Source organism: Gymnoscopelus microlampas (genome assembly GCF_963454915.1).
Source record: "Gymnoscopelus microlampas genome assembly, chromosome: 19".
Taxonomy (NCBI): domain Eukaryota; kingdom Metazoa; phylum Chordata; class Actinopteri; order Myctophiformes; family Myctophidae; genus Gymnoscopelus; species Gymnoscopelus microlampas.
This window is the reverse complement of record NC_139956.1, coordinates 10,441,062-10,467,164: the sequence shown is the minus strand read 5'-3', so window position 1 is coordinate 10,467,164 and position 26,103 is coordinate 10,441,062. Positions and strand designations below refer to the sequence as shown.

Here is a 26,103-nt window from a genome sequence, read left to right as displayed (position 1 = left end):
TTCACAACGTGTCACATTGCAACACCTTGTGAACTTAGTTATCCGTTAATTTTGAAACTTGTTTCTTTAACAATGTTAGTGTGCTTCATAATGATGTTACATGTATGATTTTGTGCAACATGTATAAAATGTTGGACTACTTACAAATGAACAAGGCCTCATACCCCCCTGTGATCTTTGACGCTCCCCCAGAGCCGAACTACATGTGAAATAATTTGTAACTCTTTCAAGGGCTGATGGTCAAGATTCATGAGACATCATTATTGGCTGAAAAAAAGCATGCTTAAGCTAGCCTGGAATCCAGACTGATTCGTTTTTTTCTCACTTCGCTACTCAGTCTGGCCAGGGTCTTATTTGACTCCTATTTCTAAACGTCACCAATTACGTAGGCAAGTCAGGAAGTGACTAGAGTTTTACATTGGAAAACACTGGTGCCGCCCCCCTCCACAGACTGATCAGAAGCCGCGGGCCGTTTTCTCCCGTTTGTGCACGTCCCGCCCCTTGGAAATAGGAGGTTTGCCAGACTGTGAAGCGAAGTGAGAAAAAAAACTGCCGTCATTCATGGTGACATTCTTTGTGGACCTACAGTATGTATCTGGTTCAATAATGTCAACATTTAATTAGCATTGAAAACAAAGTTATTATATCCTCGTTATTCTCGTTATCATATCCATATAAATTACCTTTAGGGATGTATTGGGCTGTTCATACATGAAATATGACATTCAGAAATGTCAAGGCACGTGCTTTCTTGTACTGTAAAAACGGCATTGTTTAAAGGTATTTGCCCATTTAGTGAATCTTGTAACTTCGCCTAGAGATGTCTGATATAACAAGGAAGAGCAAATACCTTCAACCTTTAACTAGACCTTTGGCACATTGGTTCTTAGTGGTACTTTTGTCTCTGGTTTCCTTGTGCAGCTCGTTGCGATCTATCTCTCAAATGATTGATCACTAACATGTCGTCAGTGAATCATGACTGATGATTCTTATTTTCTGCGTCGGCAGGAAAGACACCTTTTGTTGAGATGGAAACTCTGATGTAGTGACTGTGTTAATAAAATCAAGTCACCCAGATAACCTTGTCTGTTGGGTGCAGAGCTTGATGGATTACTCCATCAAGTCAGCGTGCGTGTATAGTGCCAGTGTACATAGGTATTCGTCCAGGAAGAAATAAATGAGGTAAATATCAATCTTACATTAGCAGTAAATGGTAATAAGGATGGGTGATAAAGACTAAATCAAATAACGATATAGTGGGGATGACTATTAGTGCTTTCAAAACATTTATTGATAATTCATAAAAAAATAATAACCAAGTGAATAAAGGCAAATAATAGAACAGCTAGAACAGTCAGTTAGTACTTCACCTAACAGTAATGTCTTTACACTTTTAACCATATGAACCCTAGCTTCCCTATTATGTCATAATAGGGCAAAAACAGCAAACGTTTAGCAAAAATAGGAGTTGTGAGCTTGTAACTTTATCCAGATAGAAAATCACACAAACACACAACAGTTCAGTTGGATACACACGAGCATGCAACCAGAATATCGAAGGCATACAGCCAGAGCCATTTCTCTGGATAGATTATTACACAATACAGCACTGAGTACTGTCAGGTTCTGTTTGACTCGTCGCCAGACATCATTGAACCATTTCTTACACTGAGCAACGCTTCTCATATAGGACTAGTGCCAGACATATTAACTGCATTTATTATATCCTTTTACATCGTCTAGCTGTTGCTGGTCTGTTTGACGTGCTGTAGATTTGTTGTCGATGTCCCTGCACCTCCCGCAGAACATCGGTGTGGGTGAAATTAGATTTCTGGGCTTTTCTGTATGTTGTTGCACTCACAGTGCACAGCTGCTCCAGCAACCTTGACCATTTGGTTATGACTGAATCCACTTGCAACACAGCCACTGATAACATATATTCAGCCTAATCCAACACACCTTCCCACACTTCACTGCTGGTACTCACCAATCCATAAAATACCAAAAGTCCATCGCCATACTCCACCCACCATGCCGTTGACTGCGCTTAATGCCGGTTCACCTGTTTCCCCAAAATAGGGCCCTAAACGGAAGCACTATAACTATAGCCTCGATCTCCAGGCTTTTATTTTCCTTCGCGTTTTTTTGCTAAAAAATAAGAGCCTGGACCAGCCTGTTGACGTTCCTGGCATAGGAAGTATTTCATTTCCCAGACCAACCAGAGTGCAGTGGGCGTCGTTCCAAAATGTCGTGACGTCAGGGCTCTCAATGCTGCACATTGGGGGAGGAGGAGGGGCGCGGGGCGGGGGCTGACGGACAGATCGGTGAACCAATTCGGTTCTTAAGTCTGACGTCATTTTGTAGTCCGACGTCACGTCCGGGTCCAAAAGGGACCAGCGCCGTCCACTCTTCATTGTAAACAAACATGTTGGAACCCGTAAATCTTTTTACAATAACCTCCTTTTTCAGAAATGAACCATTGAGGGTTAATAAGGGTCTTAATGCTAATATCATAGACAGTAAAAAGTAGGCTAATATAAATATTTATATTTGTATTTATTTATTATTATTATTAACATTATAATATATATTTTTTATATTTATATATATATATATATATATATATATATATATATATATATATATATATATATATATATACGTATATAAAAAGCGATTTCCTCTTCTTTTTGTCGTTGCCAGGAAAGCGGTAGAATGACACTTTAGTCGTTATTTTAGTCTCAAATCTGTTAAAACAGTGAGGGACACAGCACTGTGCATATTGGGAAAATACACACTTGGACCCGGAAGTTATTCTAGCGGGGCGCAACGTCACGTCTTAACAACCGAATGGGATCCCGCTGAATTTTTCTCAGGAGATTTCTTACCCGCCCCTCTAGACCAGATATCAGACGCGCTAGGGCAGCCGTCTATAACTATAACTATATCGTTCACCACGTCGTTGTAGTGGTGGTGTGGACTCTGCCATCCACTTCAGTTAGAACAATAGCTTTAGAGTAATAATGTAGAAATGGATTTGGATAGATGCATTTAGTTGAATTAACAATCAAGATTTCACTTTGTAACTTCTCTCATTTGCCATGCATGCATGCATTTCTTTAATAGCAGCAAAATTATCAAATATAATTTTGTGAACTGCTCTATCCATCACGTGTTTGATGATACAGTAATCACTGCAGCTTGTGACAAGCTTTGTCACGCTGAGAATGAGTTATGAAGCCTGCATAATGACTCCTCTGCACGTCTTATGCCCAAGTACAAAATTACTTCTTGACCTGTGTTCCTACAAATAGACTTCTATCCATTAGGACTCGGCGCACCTAACCCGACTCTTCTTTTTATTTGTGTTTATTTGATTCTTCTTCAATTCCTGTCCTTAATTCTGCACCTCATAATTCCTTTATGTTCTTGTATTGTTGTATTAACTAATGAGCAGTTGTGGACAAAGTACTCAACCATAGTACAACAATAACAATGACTGAACAGACCAACAAAATAAACAAGTGACATACCTTGTGCGCCTTCTGCACAGAATATCTAGGAGTGTTATGTTCTTTTTTATCTTATTTATCTGCATTTATATTTTGTAGACTCTTCTTGGCAGAAAGACCTCCTTTCACCTCTGAAAATGTTTGCTCTGCCCTGTTCAAACCCAACAGGTGAACTCAATGCTGCTGTGATTAGTGTCACGTGATATCTGCCCCTTCCACAGACCACATAATGAACTGAACAGTAGAAGGCAGTATATTATAACAATACAGTATGTTACCCAAAATAAACAATATTCACACTTTTCATATTTTCAGGAAAAATAAAATACCACAAAATTCTACCCAACTCTGGGACAGCTACATACATACTCAACTATTAAGTACAGATACTCAAAACTATTTTGTTACGAGCAACCACTAGGTTTAACCACTTAAACCTCTTATACTTTGTTGACTGTATAGTCCCCCAGAGGTCTATAATAGGCCCCCTTCTTTTTTCCCTCTACACCTGACCAAATCTCTACACAGAAAATTGCATTTAGCTTCTTTTACATGTATTAGTAGTGACAAATAAAAAGATCTTGATTCTTGATTCCAGAAAGTAGCCAATCTACGATGCTAGGGTTCATGTGGTTAATTCCTTGAATGTGCAAACCCTATAGTATGTGAATCAAAAATGGATCCTGATTCTAATAGGCATTGTTTGCAGTCCGGTCATGTCGTTAACAGCCTCCGTGTCCTCTGGTTGTGTTCCAGCTGACCCAGGAGCAGTACATGCTGGCATCCCAGGCCCTCCACCTTCAGCGCCCCGGCTGTGAGGCCGGAGTCTACCCGGTGGGTCTGTACGGCTGGAGGAAGAGATGCTTCTACTTCTTCTTGCTTCTGCTGCTGGTCATCATGATCGTCAACTTGGCCCTTACCGTCTGGATCATAAAGGTCATGAACTTCACAGTGGTGAGTATATATAGACCAGGAGGATCAGAATGTTTGAATGTTTGTAAACAAACGTGTATTTCCGGGTAGAATGTCAAGTGTCCAGAACGCTATTGTCAACCTGTATATATTTAGAGCAAAATAATATATTTCCAATAGTCAATAACAATATCATAAGTGTGCTGTTTTTCCAGAAATAAGCTTAATGAATAACACTGCTGCCGGCGTTATCTACCCAAAAATAATGTTTTGGTTGTGGTGATGTCATGATGATTGGGTCTATAGGGGGGCATGGTGTGTTTCTGGAATGCATTTCACTGTGGACATTTCTTAGGAGACAGTTGGTTTACGGTTAATGGACTATACTGGCTTCACATGTCCCTTATCTCCCTTATCCACCTTTAAGCTTTCTATTGCTCCGTGCCTTTCATACCTGTGTTGTTTCTATAATAAATAACTTCAGATTAATAATGTACCATGGACAAAAGTGTGTGTGGTCTTCTGCAGTTATGTGGTGGTGATACTTAATAGGCACTGTTGACTGAAATTGAATCAAACTCTAAGAAGGATTCTTGAATTGTCCATGGGCATGTAAATCCCTCTTATGAGATTAGCACATAAAAAATAGAATTCAATAATAAACACCCGGCCACCAAAAGAACAAGAAAAGAAAGAAAAACGATTAAGTTTTTTTTTTTAAAGTATTAATGGACCATGAGCTAAAATTTGCCTAAAAAGAAAATCTGCCTTAAAATTGATCTTTAATCCATTCTCAAAACAGTGCGGTGTGTATTTCATAAATATATCTCATTAACAGGGCAAAATGGATTACACATCAAAAGAGAAGAAATCAAAATGAGCCAAACCAAGCTCTTATTTATTTATTTATTCCCAATCTGTGTTTTTTTTCTCTCCCTCTAAAGTGACTATAAAACAACTGTTTCAACACATCAAAGGACTGCGGAATTACAGCGCGTGGGTTTCTTTCACAAGGTTGAGCATCAACAGTATATGTCAACAATGCAAATTTTAGATACATGCAATTATATAGGTCAAGTATAGATTTTCAAGTATACGGATACAGGCACCTTATTGTTGACCTTAATACAAAGCCTGATAGGAAGAATTGCATCCATGCCAGCTAATATAAAACCATTTTCATAAGTAAGTAGCGTCACCCAAGCTGTGTATACAGTGTTTTTTTTGTGTGTTTTTTTTTGCATTCGGATTCGATACAGAATCGGAAAAGCACAGGCACGTGGAACGGGCTGACGTAGAATGTGTTCAGCTCAGAGAGAGAGAGACGAGCCGAGCAGGCAGGAGACTCCACGGAGCCGCCGCCGCCGCCGCGTCGAGTGACATTTTCAGGGACAATGCACACAATCTACCATTTTGTCAACAAACTCCTGATGGCAGCCATCCCCCCCTCGGTGACAGATGTGCACCCTGGACTATCTTTATCACTCCTCTGCTTGCCTCGCCTCCCATCAATCTGTGTCTGGAGTAAAGACCTTATCAGTGTGGCTGGTGTCGCTTCAGAAAGTGTACTTCACTGCTTGCCATCCCTCAGGACCCGCGGCACTCAATAGAAACTTCTGCCAAACCCATATCTCACATCCACCTCCCATGAGAATTTGTAATACGTTGACAATCACCCACTGGAATGAATGTGACATTCTCTCCATTTGCAATGCGTAGCCATGTGTTAATGGTATGAGAGCCCACACAAATACTATTATGTGTCTTGCCTTGACCTGAAGCCGATTCTACAAATGTCTTCTTCTAAATCCCAACAGTTTTCTGAAAAACGTATGTGTTTCTATATCAGTGGTGCTCAAACTTTTTCATGTCAAGGACCCCCAAAATGATATGTATTTGACCACGGACCCCCATCTCAAAATATGTTGTTCCAGGGACTCCCCAGAAGCAAAGATTTGAGTTAAAAATGTTCGCTTTAAAAGAATATATATTCAAAGATTTGCACACATGTTCACGATTTTTCATAAATAGCAGATCTACAAGCTCGTAGCGCGGCACTCGGTGCCGCGCTACGAGCTTGTAGATCTGCTATTTTTGAATAGCCAAAGTGTAAGATAGATCATGCTTTTTAGCTCAAATCAAAAAGTGACACAGATGCGTTCAAGGTCTTAATGGGTTAAAGGGGGGGATAAACTTACACCATTTTCTGTTGTCCATCTTTTTTGACATACGTTTTGTAGCGTTCCATAATATTTCCAAGCATACCTGGTTGCATGAGAGGAAAGTATAAGGATGGTATGGCTGGTAGGATGATATTATGTGGGATGTGGGATGCAGGTGTGAATGCCTGTCACTTGTGCCTCTTAACCACTTGAACCCATAGCATCTTTATTTAATTCTGGGCATGTCATAGTATAAGCAAACATTCAGTGAAAATAGGTGGAACATTCCATGAAAATAGCAGATCTACTGTATGAGCTCACAACGTGTGTCACAATGTGACGTGTTGTGAGCTTGTGGGTCAGCTGCTGTATTTTTGGCAAAGAGATTTTGTGTAGAGAAAAAAAGGGAGGGGGGGGGTGGTGGGCAAGTACAGACCCCTGCCGGAACCAAGTCAATGAAGTATTGGTTAAAGTTTTTAAAATGGCCTGACATATTCATCATTGGGTCTCCCCTTGGTTTGACTTTAAAGTCTCAGTAGCTCTTTTCATTCTAATCAAATTCTCCCTGTTGTACGGGTGTATCGTGCACGCACACACACACACACACACACACGCAGCGTATCAGCAGTATGTGCCTATTTAAAACCACACACCTCTAAAACAAGTCACATAATCTGGAAGTGGGACTATATGTATTTTTTCCCAGAGTGAATGTATTCAGTGGGTTCCTCTTCCCCCAGCATCAAATCCATAGCTGCCACATTAGCCATGGATTCACTCAGTCTGCTGTCACCCTTCACACCGCTGTAGCGTCTGTGCTACTGTCACCGCGGTGCGATGTCCTACCTCTTGCCCTGGCATTCAGCACTGCCTGTCCACCATGCATGTACTGAAGGCACATATACATAGAAAGTACTCCACTAGACACGATTCAGCACAGGCTACAGGGAAATACAGTGTTTGGTCGTATTAAGTAAGCTCTTGATCATACTTCAGGGTCTGTTTTAATACACAAGAAAACCAAAATTAGATTAGTTCATAAACAGAAAGATCCTCAGTGCTAATTAAACGCGGAGAGTGTCAAAAACGGACCTGCAATGCTGAGGAGTTTGCAGTGTAGCAATAGTAAAGTTATAGTGTATTTTATCATGTAATATCTGGCAGTCTGCAGTAATTGCCCAATTTGCCCTCAATTCCTTATAACAGACATAATGTAATGGCTGCTGAACCTGCCATGGTTTTACAGAGAAAAGGTCACAGGTTTGTAACCAAAGAAAGACTTTTGTGCACCAATCTTTAACTTTATCTTTATACTTGTCTCACCATCAGCGGTGTGACTGTGGGCATACAGTACTGCACACACCTACAGAATGGGAGCGAGAAGTGATGCAAACCACTGCATTTATTCCTGTTTTGTGATTCTGCTGTAGGATGGCATGGGGACCCTCCGACTGAACAAAGAAGGCATTCGCCTGGAGGGAATCTCAGAGTTTCTCCTGCCTCTATATATGAAGGAGATCCGTTCCAGAGGGGTAAGTTGCTCAAATGATCCTTTCCCTAAAGCCTATATGCTATGGCAAAAACACACAGTTTTCAGTTAAAAACACATTTTTTGACGGATGACCTTTCACAGTGTACTTTTTCACTGAAGCATTTTTTTGCCCCTAATTATGGGCATGTAATAATAGGTGAAAATCTGGCGAAAATAGACAAACATTTGATGTATGATGCTCTGTGAGATCTGCTATCTCTAGTTTGCTTCTAGAGCTATTTTCACTAGTTGATGTACAATGAAGTATAATACATAATAAAGTATAAGTGCTTAACTGACATCTGCATATAGTTTGTGACAATAGACCAGAATACTTGTAGGCATGGCCTCAACAAACAAGAGCCTAAGTTGAGCTGCCGGTGTTTCAGAAACGATTTCTCTTTTTTTTTCCCAGTGGTTAAGAATTTAAAGTAGGTGAGCGTCATTGCGTTCATAGAAAAACTGCTTCTCTTCTGTGTCAAACACTGAATAGGAAGTGATCCAATCCATCCATCTGTGACACATGTTTCTGTATACAGTAGGTGGCCATGAACATAGAAGTACTGTATAGTGGATAAACCCTCCACCCCCCCCCCCCCCTCCCTCTTCACTGCTACTATGCTTTCATTGTTTGTTTGTTTTTTTTAATTAGTGGGGCGTTTATGAAACAGTTTTTTTCCCCCACACCCTTTAAGCAGAGCACTGCTGAACTGTAGGAATTAATACGATTGACCGTAACGTGTGTTTAAAGCTTGAATCGAAAAAGATCTTACCGAAAGGCATTGACAAGTTTGCATTGATCTCTGGTTGTTGAGGAAGTACGGTCGATGCATGAACAGCAAAGGCCAACTCCCCGGGGCTCTGATGTGAAGTTACTTTGTTGTTTAGCCTTGCATTTCTGAATGGCAACTAGCTTAGAAAGATCACTTGCACTCACTCTCTCTCTCTCTCTCTCTCTCTCTCTCTCTCTCTCTCTCTCTCTCTCTCTCTCTCTCTCTCTCTCTCTCTCTCTCTCTCTCTCTCTCTCTCTCTCTCTCTCTCTCTCTCTCTCTCTCTCTCTCTGACTTGGGTGCTGCTCTCCTATCGTCCCTCATTTCCTGCTGTCCTCCAGCGGTGTGCTATCAGGGCCTCCCATCAGCGGGAGATGGGTAATAGGCTCGCCTCTCGGCTGCTCAGAGGCCACATACAACCCTACCGGAGATTACAGGCGATTACTGAGGGACCACGGTCCCCCCGCTGGATTTCCAATCAAGCCCACGCGATAAATTCCCCCTGCGCTCCTTCCCGCCCCCACCGCCCCCCCCATCCCCCGCCATCTCTCCCCTTTGATGTTCAGTAGATTAACTAACACACCGCTCCAGTGCAAAGTTGGTACAAAATTTTCTTCTCCGACACACACGCACCACACCCCGCCCGGTTCATTCCCTTTTCAGTGATTAGGCACGGTACAGAAAGCAATTTCAAGCACTGGGAGCCTGACTTGTATGTAGATTTGATTTTCGAGGGATTGTCGATGGAGGCCGCGGCTAGATAGCGGGGCCCGATTTGCTACACCGGATTGAGAAACAAAGTTAGATTGCCCTACTCAGTCTTTAATGTCATGGTTTAAGCTAAACATTTATTTTATTATAACAGTCGGCGGTGCACGCGGAGAACAGCAAATGCCCCAGGGCTATTGCATAATAATGCACAGCATTAGGCAAAGCACCTTATTTCCCTCTCCCCGCTGTCTATATTTTACAGAGCTAAAGCATGGTGCAACAATACCAACCGCAGACATTTTCACTGTGCTGCTTTACAGACAGGCAGTACGACGGGCACCCTTATCTGCCGGCTCCAGAGATATGTGCGGGACAAAGATCTCTGCAGGATGTTCAATATTCCTTACCTGAGGAAATATGTCAAGCACTGACGGAGCAGGGATTATGGTTATCCAATGAGACGTTGGGAGTTTATTAAATCACTGTATGGTGCTGTTTTCCAGTAGATATCTACTGTACTACCGCTGATCAATAAGCCATTATCAGCCAGAGCAGTGGACACAGTGGTGCACTTATGACAGCTTAAGAAATTGAAATACCGATAAATATGAAGGGTGTTTTCTCAAAAATCAGATCAACCAAGACTGTTGTTTAGTGCATATTATATATACGGTTGTGTGTCAGAACATGTGTATGTCAAATGTTCATCACGCACGGAACTTATTGACTTGAAATCCAAATCCGAAACTTAAGTCCATGAATAGCTGAGCAGTGACTCTCAGTGTTATTCTCATAAATAACGTCCCTGCTCCTTTGATTCAATAACTTTTTACCTGACAATTCATTCGTTGTTAACCAGTCATTGAATGGATGCTGTTTGGGAACAACACTTTTGGTGGCACTGATCGCTCATAATACACTGACAATACTTTTGAATTTGGCTGCACACCCTTATTGTCAGTCGTTTCCAACGATATAATAAAACACACATATTGTAGGAATGAGGAGCAACATTGGTGGTAGCTGTTACAGTTAATTGCAAGTATTGTGGTTAAGCCTGCCCAGAGTGATAAAGTATAAGTGTATTGCAGAAACAGTAAAAATGTAGTCTGAAATATAAGTGGTTTGTAAAATGTTCCAATAAATAAGTGATATTTCACCCCTATGATTTAAAATCTTCCAATAAATAAGTGATATTTCACCACTATGATTTATGATCAATGAGTTTATTTATTCATTTTTTAAAACCTTTTAGTTTACAGTTTCCCTTTAAACAGGATCTTAGTGCTAAACAGTTTGTATCCTGTGCTTCTCTACATGTGTTTATAACTGTTGTAATGGTGTACTGTAAGTGTTAATGTAAATGCCCGGGACTATTTGAAATTGGTTGAAAACGTTGACATTTCTTTCTTTTTTGTTCTCAGTCTGAAAACAATGTAATATTGAGAGGCAAAGAACAAATGGTATTTGTATTGGACTGTGTGTATATAATACTCTGTATAAGCCCTGCCTTTCTACCAGCTGTCTGTGGTCTCTGGGACCATTGGATGGTATATAAATAGCATCGGAAGCAGGTGTAATTCATTAGAGTTAAATCTCTCTCTCAGCCAGACAAATCTGCTTGTACAGATAAGAATAACAAAGACCAATTTAACAGCCAATTATGAATCCAAGTCCTGCGAATGCACAACTAAATGATGTAGTCATTATTTAGTCAGTAATAAGCCTTGTTTCTGATTTGTGACATTTAGATCAAACCGTAGCAGAGCTGAATTTCCCCGTGGTGGAGTAGTTTGATCAAGTGGCGTGTTAATGAAACACCAGGGCGACTGCTATTCAAAATAAGAAAACGCTTGTAGACATGATCAAAACTCTCCTGTTTAATTTACAGTTGAAAGGTTTATAATTGCATGTTTCTTTAGCATTCTATTGCGCAGTCAAATTCCAACACAATCCAATATATTTTAACTGAATGTCATATTTAGTGAGCTGCGTGTTTGCAGTTCAGGTAAACAAGGTTCAACTGAAGAGAATTCAGCCTCAAAACGCACGTGCAAGTTTGGTTTTGGATCATGAGGTGTGACAGCTAAATCCTGAGTGGCAAGTCTGCCATCGTGTAGTGTTGTACACCCTCGCAGAAAGATAGGAGCAGCTTACAAGTTTGCCTTCTTTTTAAAATACTTTGTGGAAACAGTCTGCTGTGCTCTCTTGCCTTTGACTATGATGTTGCTTATTGCATGCAGGGCAGCACCCGTTGGCTTCCCTCAGCCATAGTAATGTTTCTGCCTGACGGGGCCCTCTGCAGCTAGAACACGCTCCATTTATGTGCACTGGCTTTGATCTGCACTTGACCTTAACTGCTTGAGGGGCTGGTGGTGCGGAGTCTCGGCTCTGGCCCCCGCAGGACACTGTTTTAGACCTGCACACGCTTTAAAATGATACTTCAAATCAAGAGTTAAAATTCTATCACACCGCAGCAACTTTCTGAAGAAGTTCTGTTCACGATGCACAGTTATATGTGGAGCCAACAAGCAGGGAATGATAACGCATAATGAACTTGGCTCTTAAACTGCAGTAAGTTGTGCAGTAAGTAAGTGATGTGCTTTTAAACACACTGTTGCAAAGTGCTTTCACACAACAGAAAAAGTTGATATAAAGCGCAAGTAAAGAAAAAGATGAAAAAGAACAGGCGCTGGGCCCGGTTGCAGTGCCTTCAACAGCACGTATTCACACTATTATTTGCTGTTCACCGCGAAGCAGCTCCGCTAGCACTGGGATTTTTAGGGCACCTTCACCGTCGCTAATGAGGGAGCAGCTGCAACATTCTAATTAGTTAAAAAATGGATGGAAATATCACAAGATAAACTCTTATGTTTTTCCTCATTCTCTCTCCTTCACCATGTTTCCCCTAAAGGACAGTCCATTGGTCTTGCGGTCGGAAAAGAACGTAACAGTGAATGCTCGAAACAGCAAGGGCCAGCTCACTGGCCAACTCACAGTGGGTGAGTTTCCAATCATTCCTAATGCATTTACCCACCCATTAACATTTATCCAATCATTATTTTGATTGTCTGTATATGAGAATGTCATTCCAATGTGAGTTTGATCACTTGAAAAAAAGCATATACCTTTCACCAAGCATCTTGCTATGAAACAATGGTACTTTTTTGCAGTCTTTGTAGCTGAAGGTTACTTCTGTGGGTAGAAACTGGCTCCTCTTTAATAGCATAATAGCATGATGAACTTAAGGTAATGACTTTTCTCAACATGAGAAAGTACAGTTAGGTTAAAGAATTATTTAATTTGTCTCTTTGTAAATTCCCTGATTGGTCCCATTTTATTAATGACTTTAATCAAGATTAGAGACACTATTTATCTTTGAGTCATTGTGAATTGCCATCCTCTCTGCATGAGAAGACGCCGGGTATTTTTTTCCTAACGTTAACCTTTGAAGCATTATCAAAAGGGCATTGGATTCTTCTTATTATCATCAAGTTGAGCCATCAGTCAGTCCCAAATGACAAGTAATTTACATGATAAATGACCACTGGAAAGCAAATGACCAGCTTATTAACATTAGGCTAATAGCTATTGATTTTAGCCAGCATAAGTTGAGAATTGATGGTTATTCGACAAGACTTGTGATATGACACTCTTTGGTCACGCTTGACCTCCCCTTGAAAATTAGTCTGTGATTAGGTAGAACCTGCATTTTGAATGAAACGAAACATGGTGAGAATAATTAAGCTCCTCAGTGGGTTCTCCGAGGAATAGACAAAAGCCTGTGGATTAGGGGGAGAGATGAAGCGTTCCACATGCTGATTAGTAAAAAACACAAAATAGATTAACCCATTCAATCTGGGAACGCATCTGTGTCATTTTAGATTTTAGCTATAAACATTATTTTATACTTTGGCTATTCAAAAATAGCAGATATACAAGCTCATAGCGCGGCACCGAGTGCCGCGCTATGAGCTTGTAGATCTGCTGTTTTTGAGAAATCGTGAAAATGTGTGCAAATCTTTGAATGTGTATTTTTTTCAAGCGAACATTTGTAACTCAAATCTTTGCTTCTGGGGGTCCCTGGAACAAAATATTTTGAGATGGAGGTCCTTGGCCAAATACATACAGTTTGGGGTCCTTAACATGAAAAAGATTGAGAATCACTGACAGAGTAACATACGTTTTTTAGAAGAAGACATTCTAAAAACAGACATTTTGTAGAATCGGCCTCAGGTCTTAATGGGTTAAATGACACTTGAATTTAGAAACAAAAAAGAAGAAAAAAAAAACCCAACAGAATTAATATTCTTCACCAGTGGAAAAACCTTCCCAATTAAAGTCTGTCTATTGTGGAAACTGATCTAGACTTGCAGGGTCTTTGTCCTTTGCAAGCGAAAACCTCCATGCCTGTGCCCCATTTCACAAAAACGTGCATGTGATAATTTGCACAGAGACCTGTGCCTTCCTGTTATTTGACTTGTTCTGTGTTCAGTGTTCCTTTCTTCTCTATTCTATCTTTACCTATTCTAACTCTTCCTGTAACAGCAAATGTTGAGAGCTTGCACAGAAACGAATTTCACCCACTCTTTACCACTGTAATCGTGTGATGTGACGAAATAAGTTGAAGTATCAATGAACTGTATAAGTCTCAAATCACCTGATTTCATCTCTTTCAATTGTCCACATGTAACAGGAATTTATATTTATGTATTAAGGGATAGTATATTTATGTATAGTAATTGATATTTTCTATCAATTACACCCCATGAAGCCTTGAATTCATGTTTTTTTGTTTTTTTTTGTCGCATTCCTAAGCCAATAATTTGATGCTCGGCGAAAAGATGCTAATGTCTCCGGTAGGAGACTCAAAGTTGACACTTTGAGTCTCCTACCGGAGCCGCCGCCAGTCATCAAATTATCGGCTTAGGAATGCGACAAAAACGAAAAAATCTCCATGAATTCAAGCCTCCATGGGGTGAGTAGTCGATAGAAAAAAAAGTTTGGGGGTGAACTATCCCTTTAATGTTGATGTACAGAGCAATACACTATAATATCACAGCCAAAGCCAAACACACACATTGATATGCAATTTAGATCTGGCCAGAAAGTATAGTATATTTATTTTTGGTTCAGGTCAAATAACTATAACTCCAGAGCTATAACAAAGTCGGCACTTGGCGGGAGTCCTAGTAATGGTCCGCCAGTATTTATAGAGACATTTGCATGTGATTTGTGGTCCTGATGCCTCCATTATTGCAACCTGGACTTCCATCTGTCCACAGGTCTGGAGTCAGTGGAGGCCCACTGTCAGAAGCTGGAGATACACAGCAAGGACCGAGGAAGACTGCTGTTCTCTGCCAGTGAGGAGGAGGTCAGCATCAAAACAGAAAAGCTCACCGTTACAGGTATGAACTAGCCTGACACTCAGCCTGAATTTCATTTCGTTTCACCCCATTATTCAGTCTGAAAGCCCTCTCAATGCAGCCGATTTCTGAGATGGGGGCGTGGCCAAAGTGGGACTCCACTATGAACCAACGCGATTGGTTCATACTGGATTATCCCGATCCCGATTCGTCGTACAGATTTTCAACCGAGAAACACCCGCCTTCGACAGCGTCACCAGAACCTGAATGCGAAGCAAAGGATTCAGGGGGTGGAGCCAGGCTAGGTATGAACAGTAAACAGAAGAACAAAGCTATTAACCCATTTAGACCTGAGACCGGGTCTAAAAATGGCTTCTAAATCGTGAAGTTTTCTGAAAAACTTCAAATCTTAATATATTTAAAAAATGAAAATAATATTGCTATATGTATAGCAAAAACTAAAATGACACAGAGGCGTTCCCAGCTCAAAAGGTATAACAACATTTAGGTAACAGGTCTAAATTATTGCCCATGCTGTAAAGTGACAGATCTACTGTAGTAACAAAAAAATATACACAATAGTATGTGTAGCCAAGGCAAAACTGATTACCATACACATATCCTCGTACATTTTCATGTATACTGTACCTTAACATTCCGTCCTCATACATTTTACGTACACGTATATTTGATAATAAGCACAATAACGCTGTGTACTTATACCTGCTGTATATTTGACCTCGTACACAGTAAATACCTCAATGCCATTCTTGTACCTGTAGACCTCACAACTTACTATAGGGAGCATATTCATACACGTAATTAACACTTAATTAATGCTTGATTCATGATTAACTCATACATTAATCTACCATTAATTTATCATGAATTTATCATGAATTCCTTTTAATTAATGATGAAATAACTATTACTTAACCAAAACACCAAACACGTGGTGGGCTTTTAGATGCTTTTCTTCGGTGGCTTCTACGCCCAGGATGACAAAGCTTCCATAACGGTACATTGCTGTGTGTTAGGTTGATGGGCAGGGTTGAGCTGTAGGGGGTACGGGGGGGTACGGCGTACCCTTAGTTCTGACACTGTGGGAGCTGGGGGCGCGCGTGCACGCACCGTCAGCGGCGGTCTTTAACGCCTTAAAGTTTAAAAACAATAGCCTCTCAAGGTTCGCGCCGTCAGTGGCGAGCCGTTCTCAATAGCGTCTACCTGGCTGCTTTGCATAACATTAGGCTACTCGAGAAAAGACACGGACTTGAATTGAATGTGTGTCAGACAACATCTCTGCACTGCAAGGTGTGAAGGGGATCGCTTAGCAGAGGACCCAGTTCTCTGAGACAAGACAAAGACAAGTTGTCTGATTATTTTAAGTAGGCCTACTTATGTGTGGGTGAGTCTATGTAAAGGGCTTTTATATAAAATTAAAAGGAAAATAAAATAATTAATTTGAAACAAAAATAAAAACAACAAATTAACAATGCAACAATACAACAAAATAATAATACATATGATTACATTAATAATCACATGTTGAATACAGTATTTCAACTAGCACTGAGCTCAGTGGCTATGTGCGCGCATGTGCGCGCACGTGCGCGCGCGAGACGTCATAAAATACAGTACCCTTAGTTCAAAAATCCACAGCTCACCACTGTTGATGGGGATCTCCTAAGTTGGACTGGCTCACTGGATATCACATCATTACTTAATCATTACTTTAGCCTCAATTAATTACTATTATTAATGAATCCAGGGCATAGAAGCAACCAAAAAAAGCTGATCTACAAACCCACCACGTAATAGTGATTTAATAATTAACAGGAATTAATAATTCATTAATGGTGAATTAATGAATGATCATAAATTAAGCATTCATTGAGTGTTAATTAAGCGTTAATTAAGTGTTAATTGAGCCTTAATTACGTATATAAATTAGCTCCTTATAGTGAGTTGTGACCCTTTAGATTGTATTTCTATGTATCAATGTAAGTGCACTCGTAGGACGCTAGCATACAATAATTCCACCCACTCCTTATACTTGGTGTAAACGTATGATGTAATAATAAAGATGAGTGTGTAGACTATATTGGTGATAAATAAAACACGATGAGGGATGTCAAGGGTCAGCCAGGCAAGACAATTACCATAAAATAACTCTTGACACAGATTATTTGAGGACACACAGCCAAGGCCGAGAGTGAAAGGGAAACCACAGGACCACCAGGGTTAATGCTGTGTAACATACATTTTTAATTCAATTGTTAAATTGTGATTCTATCAAACATATTCGACAGTGGACATTCCCCATAAGGAAATGCACATATTTAACCCATTAAGACCTGGAATGCATCTTTTTTGATTTGAGCTATAAAGCATTATTTTACACTTTGGCTATTCAAAAATAGCAGATATACAAGCTCATAGTGCGGCACCGAGTGCCGCGCTATGAGCTTGTAGATCTGCTATTTTTGTGAAATCGTGAAAATGTGTGCAAATCTTGGAATATATATTGTTTTAAAGCGAACATTTTTAACCCAAATCTTTGCTTCTGGGGGGTCCCTGGAACAAAATATTTTGAGATGGGGGTCGGCGGCCAAATTCATATCATTTTGCGGGTCCTTGACATGAAAAAGTTTGAGCACCACTGATATAGAAACATATTTTTTTTCAGAATACTGTTGGGATTTAGAAGACATTTGTAGAATCGGCTTCAGGTCTTAATAGGGTTAATTCAGTCTGACCAGAAGCAGGGATGAAAACATGTCCCCACCGGTCATTACAATGAATGACCAGAGGAGGAGGGATATCAAAAACAGTCCCCACCCCCCGTCCGTCCGTCCCCCACCCATCTCCCCCAGCCATTCCAGCATACAACAAAGTCCAACAGCCGGCCAGAACTGAACCGGGGGCATTGCGCTTACTGTACTGTATGTGGCTGATGCACCGTTAGAGCATGCAGCGATGAGGAATGTCTGTCACGACAGGTTACTTTGATCCAAGTGTTATTGTAAAAGTGTTTTTCTTTCCAGGCTCAGAAGGGGCGGTCTTTGGCCATTCGGTTGAAACTCCCCTCATCCTGGCATCGGGGGCTTCTAAAGACTTGAAGTAAGGGTCAAATTAATTTACATTATACAAATACGGTTCATTCATATCACATCCTACTTGATTAAAATAAAGGTCTTTAACCACATGAACCCTATAGTGTCCCTATTCTGTGGCCGAACATTTGCTGAAAATGGAGACTTGAATATTGTTTTTTTTTTTTTTTTGACGTATTCCTAAGCCAATAATTTGATGACCAGCGGACCGGTACACAGCGGTTCCAGTAGGAGACATAAACTGGAACCGTTTTCGACAAAAAAGCAAAAAATATCCATGAATTCAAGTCTCCATGCGGAGACCAATCGATTGGGGAAAAAAAGTCATTTTGGGGGTGAACTATCCCTTTAAGCTCAGAACACATTTGAGATGCAATGAGAGCATGTATATCGGCTATTTCGGCAAAGAGATTTGGTGTAGAGGGGAAAAAAGGAGGGGGGCCTAGTACAGACCCCTGGGGGACCCCGGTCAACAAAGTATAGGGGTTGGTGTGGTTACTGGTTAAATAACAATGATGACATTTCAAAGATAATGAATGTGCACATACATCATCCTTCTCATTTACACAATAGCTTTCACCCTCTTACACTCTATTCAACCATTACACCAATAAATAATACATGCGGTAGCTATAGTAGGATTAACAGCAGTCTCATTTGTTAGTTATATTAAGTAATGATGTAAAGAAGTGCTTTGGCTTAGTGCTTTGTGAGAACATTAGTGTGATTGATATGCATGTTAGACACACATGCTCCTGTGCACGCTCTTTGCCAGAGGCGTCAGCCCTCGTCCGTCCATTAGGAAGGCATAATGAGTGTGGTTTGTCGTCCATCTTACTGGTCCTAAAGGGAAGAGCTGGGGATCAAAGTTGGCAGAAAAACAGTGTTCTGGCAGCTAATTCCTGAAAAGTGAGTGGAATACTGATGAGCCCCGGTGCAACACACACACACACACACACACATACAGAGAGCCCCAGACCGTCATGACTGTGACCATCTGCAACGTGTGCCCCAAATGCGCACAAATGTAGGCATCTGACACTCCAGTACAGTTTCAAAAAGGCCGGTGACATGATGCTAAACAAAATTAATCTGAACTTCAAACCAAAAGCTGCTGTGCTTTAGTGAATGTTTTCCACCGAGAATTATAATATATTTTTTCGGCTGAACTGCTGTACGTAGATAAGTGTATTTATGATATCACTGTTTCATGTATAAATCAACTTTCATGTTTAAAAATGAATGAGACACTTTTAGTTTTTCAAATATCTATGAAAGTTCCCAATGTTCTAGTTGTAGACAGTGGAAATTATGTGTTTTGGGATGAACATTTCCCTCTCAAATTTGACTCAAGCCTGAGTTATACTAATACCATGCCGGCAGCACGTGCCTAAAATAACCGATCTACAAGCTCACAACACAGTGACCATATTTATGTGCACGACACAATGCGCAATCATATATAAATCAGGTTTACGGCAGATATGGCTTTAGGCTGAACCCCCCCCCCCGCGCCCACCCCCTACCCATAGCATACTATTTGAAACAACCAGCTTCGCTCTCTGAAGCAATCTTTGTCACTTTCTAATATTTAGCTTCTATAAAAAACACATGAAAGCCGTTTGATAATAAATATCAAAAACAAAGAAATGCTGTGTGAAAATTCATTGCGCACAGCCTCAAACATCAAGTCCCATGTTCTCTCAAAAATGCATAACTATAAAAAAAAAAGTGAAGAATCCAATTATGAACAGATCAGAGTGATGGGCGGGTGAATTCCTAATAATGAATTAATGATTGTGATCGCAGTGTGTGAAAAGCCTCGCTAATCTCAAGTTCTCAGGGGGAAGGAGGTTGTTGGGATTCATGGTGTTCACCACAGAGCCACAAAGAACTGATTGAATGTTCCTTGCTCTTTGGAGAGAATGCTCCGGGTGTCTGTGCTGTAGAGCAGTGGTTCTCACTTCTCAAACATTATCACGTCAAGGACCCCCCAAATTGATGTGTGCTTGACCTGTACGCACCACCATTTGAAAGGATTTTGAGCCAGGGACCCCCATAAGAGAAGATTTGCCAAGATTTGTTGAACACTGTTTCGATAATAGACGATTTTGCAAGCTCACAACTTATAGAGCTTGTGAGCTTGTAGATCAGCTAGTTTCGAATAGCCAAAACATAAAATAGTGTAAGTGCGTAAAATCTTCCACATTTTGCTTGGGGACCCCCTGGTAACCCCCTCAAGGACCCCTGGGGGTCCTCAGACTCCACTTTGAGAACCAGTGCCATCCAAAGACCTTCACACCTCGGGCTTGATTCACTCCGCAAATGATGACAGTCTTCATACGGCTCTGAATGCCCGGACATAAATGCACCCAAATGGAGCCTGCTGAATGTAAACGTGTCGTGACCCCGCCGCCTCTCCCCTTCGATTTATGTCTTAATAAGAGACTACAGAGTCACGCCAATTTTATCCTCTCTCCAATTGTCGATAACAGCGAAGCAATTAGACCGTCGCCATCGCAAAGCTCTTACCACCTGTCAGTAAACCTCTCTGGTTGATAAGGGTATGCCTCTGCTTGTTTCCATGATGTCACTCTCCTTTTCATGTTTGACAGAGAGAGCTTTCTGTGTGGCACGCTTGCCTTCACTGTGGTAATCTGGTTGGAGTGCTAAAAAGAGTCAAAGAGAGACAAAATCAAAAGAAATGCACCCGGTATCTTTGACATCCTTGTATTATCCACGCTGTACACACACTGCAGTGTTCACTGCTGACATTATGTTTCCTTGTGTGAAATGATCCGTGTGGAAGTGCAGAAATATGTACCGAAATATACTGTATTTCACAAGAGTTGCAGCGATTTATTTGTTATTGTTATTATTACTACCTACTGCTATTACTGAAGTAGTAGTATTAGTACTGACTTTAAAAGAAAGAAAATAAAAGAAAAAAGAAAATCTTCTCTCACACAAATTATTTTTTAAACCTAGCATGGGAAGATTTGGGGATTCTCAAACGATTTTCAAATGATTAGAATAATATGATATGATATATATATACATACAGTATATATAATTTATATGTCTGTGTGTGTGTGTGTGTGTGTGTGTGTGTGTGTGTGTGTGTGTGTGTGTGTGTGTGTGTGTGTGTGTGTGTGTGTGTGTGTGCGTGTGTGTGTGTGTGTGTGTGTGTGTGTGTGTTAAATCATAAACCCCGGGGGATGAGCAGCGGAGCAACTGTGGGGAGCTATTTTCTTTTTCATACTTAAATTACTTTGGGGAACTGTGTTCCTTCAGGCATTTCATACTGTGGGCGAGTGCAACTATATCTGCAGGAGGCGTATAAGCTCCTCTGTGAGATGTTGTTTCAGCACATCATCTCTCCCTCTCAGCTCAACCCCCGTCAGAACTGCTTCACCCTGACTCGCGGTTGTTTTCTCCTGGTCTCTGATCAGTTCCTTCCACTCTGGTGTGCTGTCTCTCACCGGAGCGGATCTGCTGAGTAGAAATCCTCTTGGTGTGTCCACACCGCTGCTGCTGCTTGTGCAAGAGCTGTGTTGGTACAGCGAAGGAACACGGGCGCGGAAACGTGTTCAGCCTCGCGTGCTCCTTCATCCGCGGGCAGCAATCTTGACAGGTTGTTGAATGCAATTTAGCTCTGCAAGGTTCTCATTGTGAGGGGTGGGCAACCTCTGACGTGATCTACTTTGTCAGGCAGGAGAGATCTGCTGTAGCAGCATACCATCACCAGACAAATCGACAGTGAAAATAACAACCGCTGTTAAGTCTTTTGATAGGCACGTTAGTGCCCATAGCGTTGTTGTTGTTTTTTGTCCCCCCCTGACATGCACAGACAGTGGCATGGACCCGAGGGTGTGCGGGGGCCTGTCGTTGAGTCGGTCAGATAGGCGCTTGTCCGGAATCGCTGATCCCACCGATACAACCATATATAGGCATATATGGAGTTCCGGTTGTCCAGAACTGCCGATCCAACCGATACGCCATACAGTATGAGTGTGTTCATATACGGAACCGACCGACTTCAAACTTGACGCATATATGGGCATGCTCATATATGGGAATATAACAAACTAGAAAAAGTGCTCCTCGGAGCACAGGTCTCCGCCAGGTCAGGTAGGTTATTGTGGGCCAGCAATGTTCGGAATTCGCCAATCAGCATGGAATATGAAAAATCGGACGGAACCATCTTGATCACTTGACTATAGAGATAATGGCCCTCATTTATCAACGGAGCGTATAAACCGGTGCATATTTTTCCATATATTCGGCCGTACACCAACGTCGAAGTCACATTTATCAACGCATCCTACACAGCTGATCCCAGCGTACATTTGGTCCCAGCCTTGATAAATCTCACGTCTGAAAACGAGCGTCATTTAAATAACACGCCCTTAAATATTCTCGAAAAACCCCGATTTTACGAGATGAAGAACCAGAATACGACCAAAGAAAGTTTGGCCGGCTCGCCTCGCCTCGCTGCCTGTCAAGTCACATAAACACACCCCCCACACACACACACACACACACACAGGCACGCACGCACACATGCACACGCCCCCCTCTCTCTCTCTCTCTTGCTCTCTCACACACACACATGCGCCCAACTGCGTCTTTCATAATCCGTTACGGTGCAATCTTTGTCAGTCAGTAGGCTTGTAGCCTACATGAATGACATATTATGATAGGCCTACCAATCACATTGCCATGAATGGAATACGTTTGTACATTTATTTACCCCATACCGAGCAGTGCGCGTTCGAGTTACACTAAAGCAGTCATGTATTCCCCATGAGGCGGTCTGCAGACTGCAGTGATCCCGTGCCGCCACTGTTGTATATTTCATAAACATACATACAAATCTAAGCTATATATTCACTTCACAAGTACAGACAGGAGAGCTTATTCAGAGAGGTGGCTGATGGTCCTAGCCGGGTGGGGGTGGAATTAGCATTCCCAATTGGGGAGACAGAAGCCCTTCCTGCAGGCTCATTCAGTTGCAAATCGAACCAGGGACTCAAAGTGTGATCTATTGTTTGTCTAGGTGGGGTCTCACCTTTCAAGGCTGACACACCCACACATGTACCTTCTTTAGATCTCAATGTAACCACTGCTATAAAAGATGGACTCAAATGTAAGTGTGTGTGCCATTCAGGGCCGAAGGGCCGACGGTGGGGACCTCAGGGTCTCCATAGAAAGCTGTTTGTGTTATGAAATAAACTGGAAGCAAGAAACCTCACTATGGAGTGATGACTCAAATCCATTCTTCCATCATCCCTACACATCTCTGGAACATCAAACTATCTTTACAATATGGCGTTGTTGGCAACTTCAATAGTGCAGTAAAACCTGTAAGTCTGTGGTTTTAAAGATACCACACCACCCACGTTATAAGAGATTGGATCGTCAGGTTTATATCCTTAACCCAGCCAGGTTGTAGCCTATATAACTCTCTATGACATAACTCCATACCATAGGACAAGCTACTGTAAGTTTGTAGACCTCACTGTCCCGACCGCGCGACTCCCGACGCAAAAGCGCTCGTTATTTTGAAAATAGCAGATCTACAAGCTCACAACGCGTTGCGATGCGATGCGACGCTGGCTTGTGAGCTTGTAGATTTGCTATTTTCAATGCAGCCAGATCTACAATCTTATCTGAATGACTGTTAAAGCAGTTTGTTTAAATTAATTTATAATGTTATATTTTCACAGGGATTATTTATTAGTGTAGATATACATTTTGGAGTGGATATATGTGTCCAGATGCCTGTCAGACCGTCAGACAATGCTGCTCCGCAGGTCTAGAATGGAATAAACGGGCGCAGCCAACGTCAACAACTGGTCTCGACCAGACGTGAGATCTCAGCGTAAAGTAGGATGAAGCCCACGTCAGGATATATTGATAAATGCCGAAAGGTGCGGTGATCTCGCCGTACGCTCATTATTCGGGCTGCACCGCGTTGATAAATGAGGGCCAATGTGTACCGATTTGCGTGAAATTTGGATAAAATCTGAAGGCTTAATTTCCAAAAATGTGTTTTACATAAGTCGGCTTCCTGGTGGCGCTATAAAAGGCAAATGTGAAAAATGCAGGGCAAAGGTTTTTCCTTGGCCTCTAGAGAATGCAAACAAAGTTTTACACCGATCGGTGCAGGTAAAAACACGAATCAGCCTTGTTATAGCGCCACCATGAGGCTGACTTGAAAGTTTTCAAGTGACATTTCTTCCTGGAAATGTGCGTGCAAATCGTCATGGAAATTGCACGCTGTGTTCAACTTTTGAGGCCAATTTTAGCCAATCAGGATGGAACATGAAAAATCTGAAAGACCCGTTTCATTTAATGATTAGAGATACTGTGTACCAATTTGTGGGATTTTTGGACAAAATATGTAGGAGTACTGTCAAAAAATGTGTTTTGCACAAATCGGCCTCCTGGTGGCGCTATAAAAGGCTCATGTGAACATTTGGGACAGAAGTTCATCTCTGCCATCCAGGGAGTGTGTGTGCACAATTTCGCTGCGTTCAAGCCAACGGTTGCAGAGATTAGCTGTTCACAGACAGATGGACACACGCACGGACAGGGGGTAAAACATACTCTCGCCATGCCTTTTGGCCTGGCAGAGACAATAATAAAGTCTGACTATCTGCAGAGAAAACTTTAAAGTTGTCACGGTCTGAGTCAGGGCAGATTCTAGGACCCAAGTGCAGGAGGAGACAGACGCTGAACAGGTCGACGGTAGGAATACAAACAAGGAACTGATCTCATAATCATACTACACACAACATAAGACAATGAACAAGTAAGACGACGGTGTAAACACAGGGCTTAAATAGACAGGGAAATAATAAGACACAGGTGAACTAAACAGTCAACACTGGGATAGGCTGGGGGACTAAGAGGACACAGGAGGAGAAAACTAGTAATCAACAGGGAGGTGAGACAAGACAGGTAAACAGTAACTAAGCAGACAGGAAACAAAGGAACAATACTACAAAATAAAGGTACACAAAAGCAGGGCAACAACAGAGTAACAAAATAACAAGATTAGACACGGAACAGAACAAAGGTCTAAAGACCTTATAAGGGCAGTCAAAGGCTAAATAATAAAGACAAAGTCCAAGGCCAGAGGAGCGGACCGTGACAAAAGTGTTATCAAAGAAATTAATGGAAATCTTCCGGGCGGCAGTGGCTCAGGGGTAGAGTGGCCGGTAGAGCGGTGTTGTGCATGGACTATGAGATACAAAGTGTTACTCAGCAGCTGTACAGAGAATACATTTTTTACTAATAATATCAAAATGTATGTTTGTATTTTTAGTCGATTGACAGCTCCCCCCTCTCTCTCTCTCTCACATACGCACGCACGCACGCGCACGCACGCACGCACGCACGCACGCACACACACACACACACACACACACACACACACACACACACACACACACACACACACGCACTCTCTTTTGTTCCTCACTGTCAGAGTGTTTTTAGTGCTTTTTGTGCTATTTCAAAAAGATTCAGAGTTTGCTTTGGTAATTGCTTGAAACTTGAAGGGCTAACTTGAAGGGCTAACGACCATGAATAGTTAAAGATGTATGTTATCATGGAGTCATGATAAAGGACTCCATGACTCCATCTTCTTTCTTATGCTGGAAATTTACATCTAAATTGTACAAGATTGTAGTTATACTTCATAATGTCTGTTAGAATATTTTCTTAAAAGTGGATTTATAAGATTTATAATTGAAAGTCTTTCCTTTATGATGACTCATAAATATTCATTGACAGTGTTCACGTATTATTAAACTAATTAAACTAATCCAAATCTCCCAGTCTTTGTTCTTCTATACTTCTATACCACTCATCCATACTAATTTCTGCATTTCTGTGTGTCTAGAATAATGTATTATTGTTCCCATGAAGTCATTTTAAGTAGTTTGAAATTCTGAACTGGAACGTGTTGATCTTCATGAATATATAGGCAATGTCTAAGCTGTCTTTATGCAGAGTG

At 41.3% G+C, this 26,103-nt stretch overlaps 1 protein-coding gene across 1 annotated transcript in view; it reads left to right on the top strand.

Annotated features, from left to right (window-relative positions):
- The window catches only part of LOC311034578 (zeta-sarcoglycan-like), a 40,636-nt gene that overhangs the window by 8,152 nt on the left and 6,381 nt on the right, over positions 1-26,103 (top strand). The window contains exons 2-6 of the mRNA XM_084042460.1: positions 4,269-4,466; positions 8,017-8,118; positions 12,513-12,600; positions 14,884-15,006; positions 18,009-18,084. Coding sequence (XP_083898586.1) covers positions 4,269-4,466; positions 8,017-8,118; positions 12,513-12,600; positions 14,884-15,006; positions 18,009-18,084 — 587 coding nt within the window. The remainder of the gene's footprint in view (positions 1-4,268; positions 4,467-8,016; positions 8,119-12,512; positions 12,601-14,883; positions 15,007-18,008; positions 18,085-26,103) is intronic.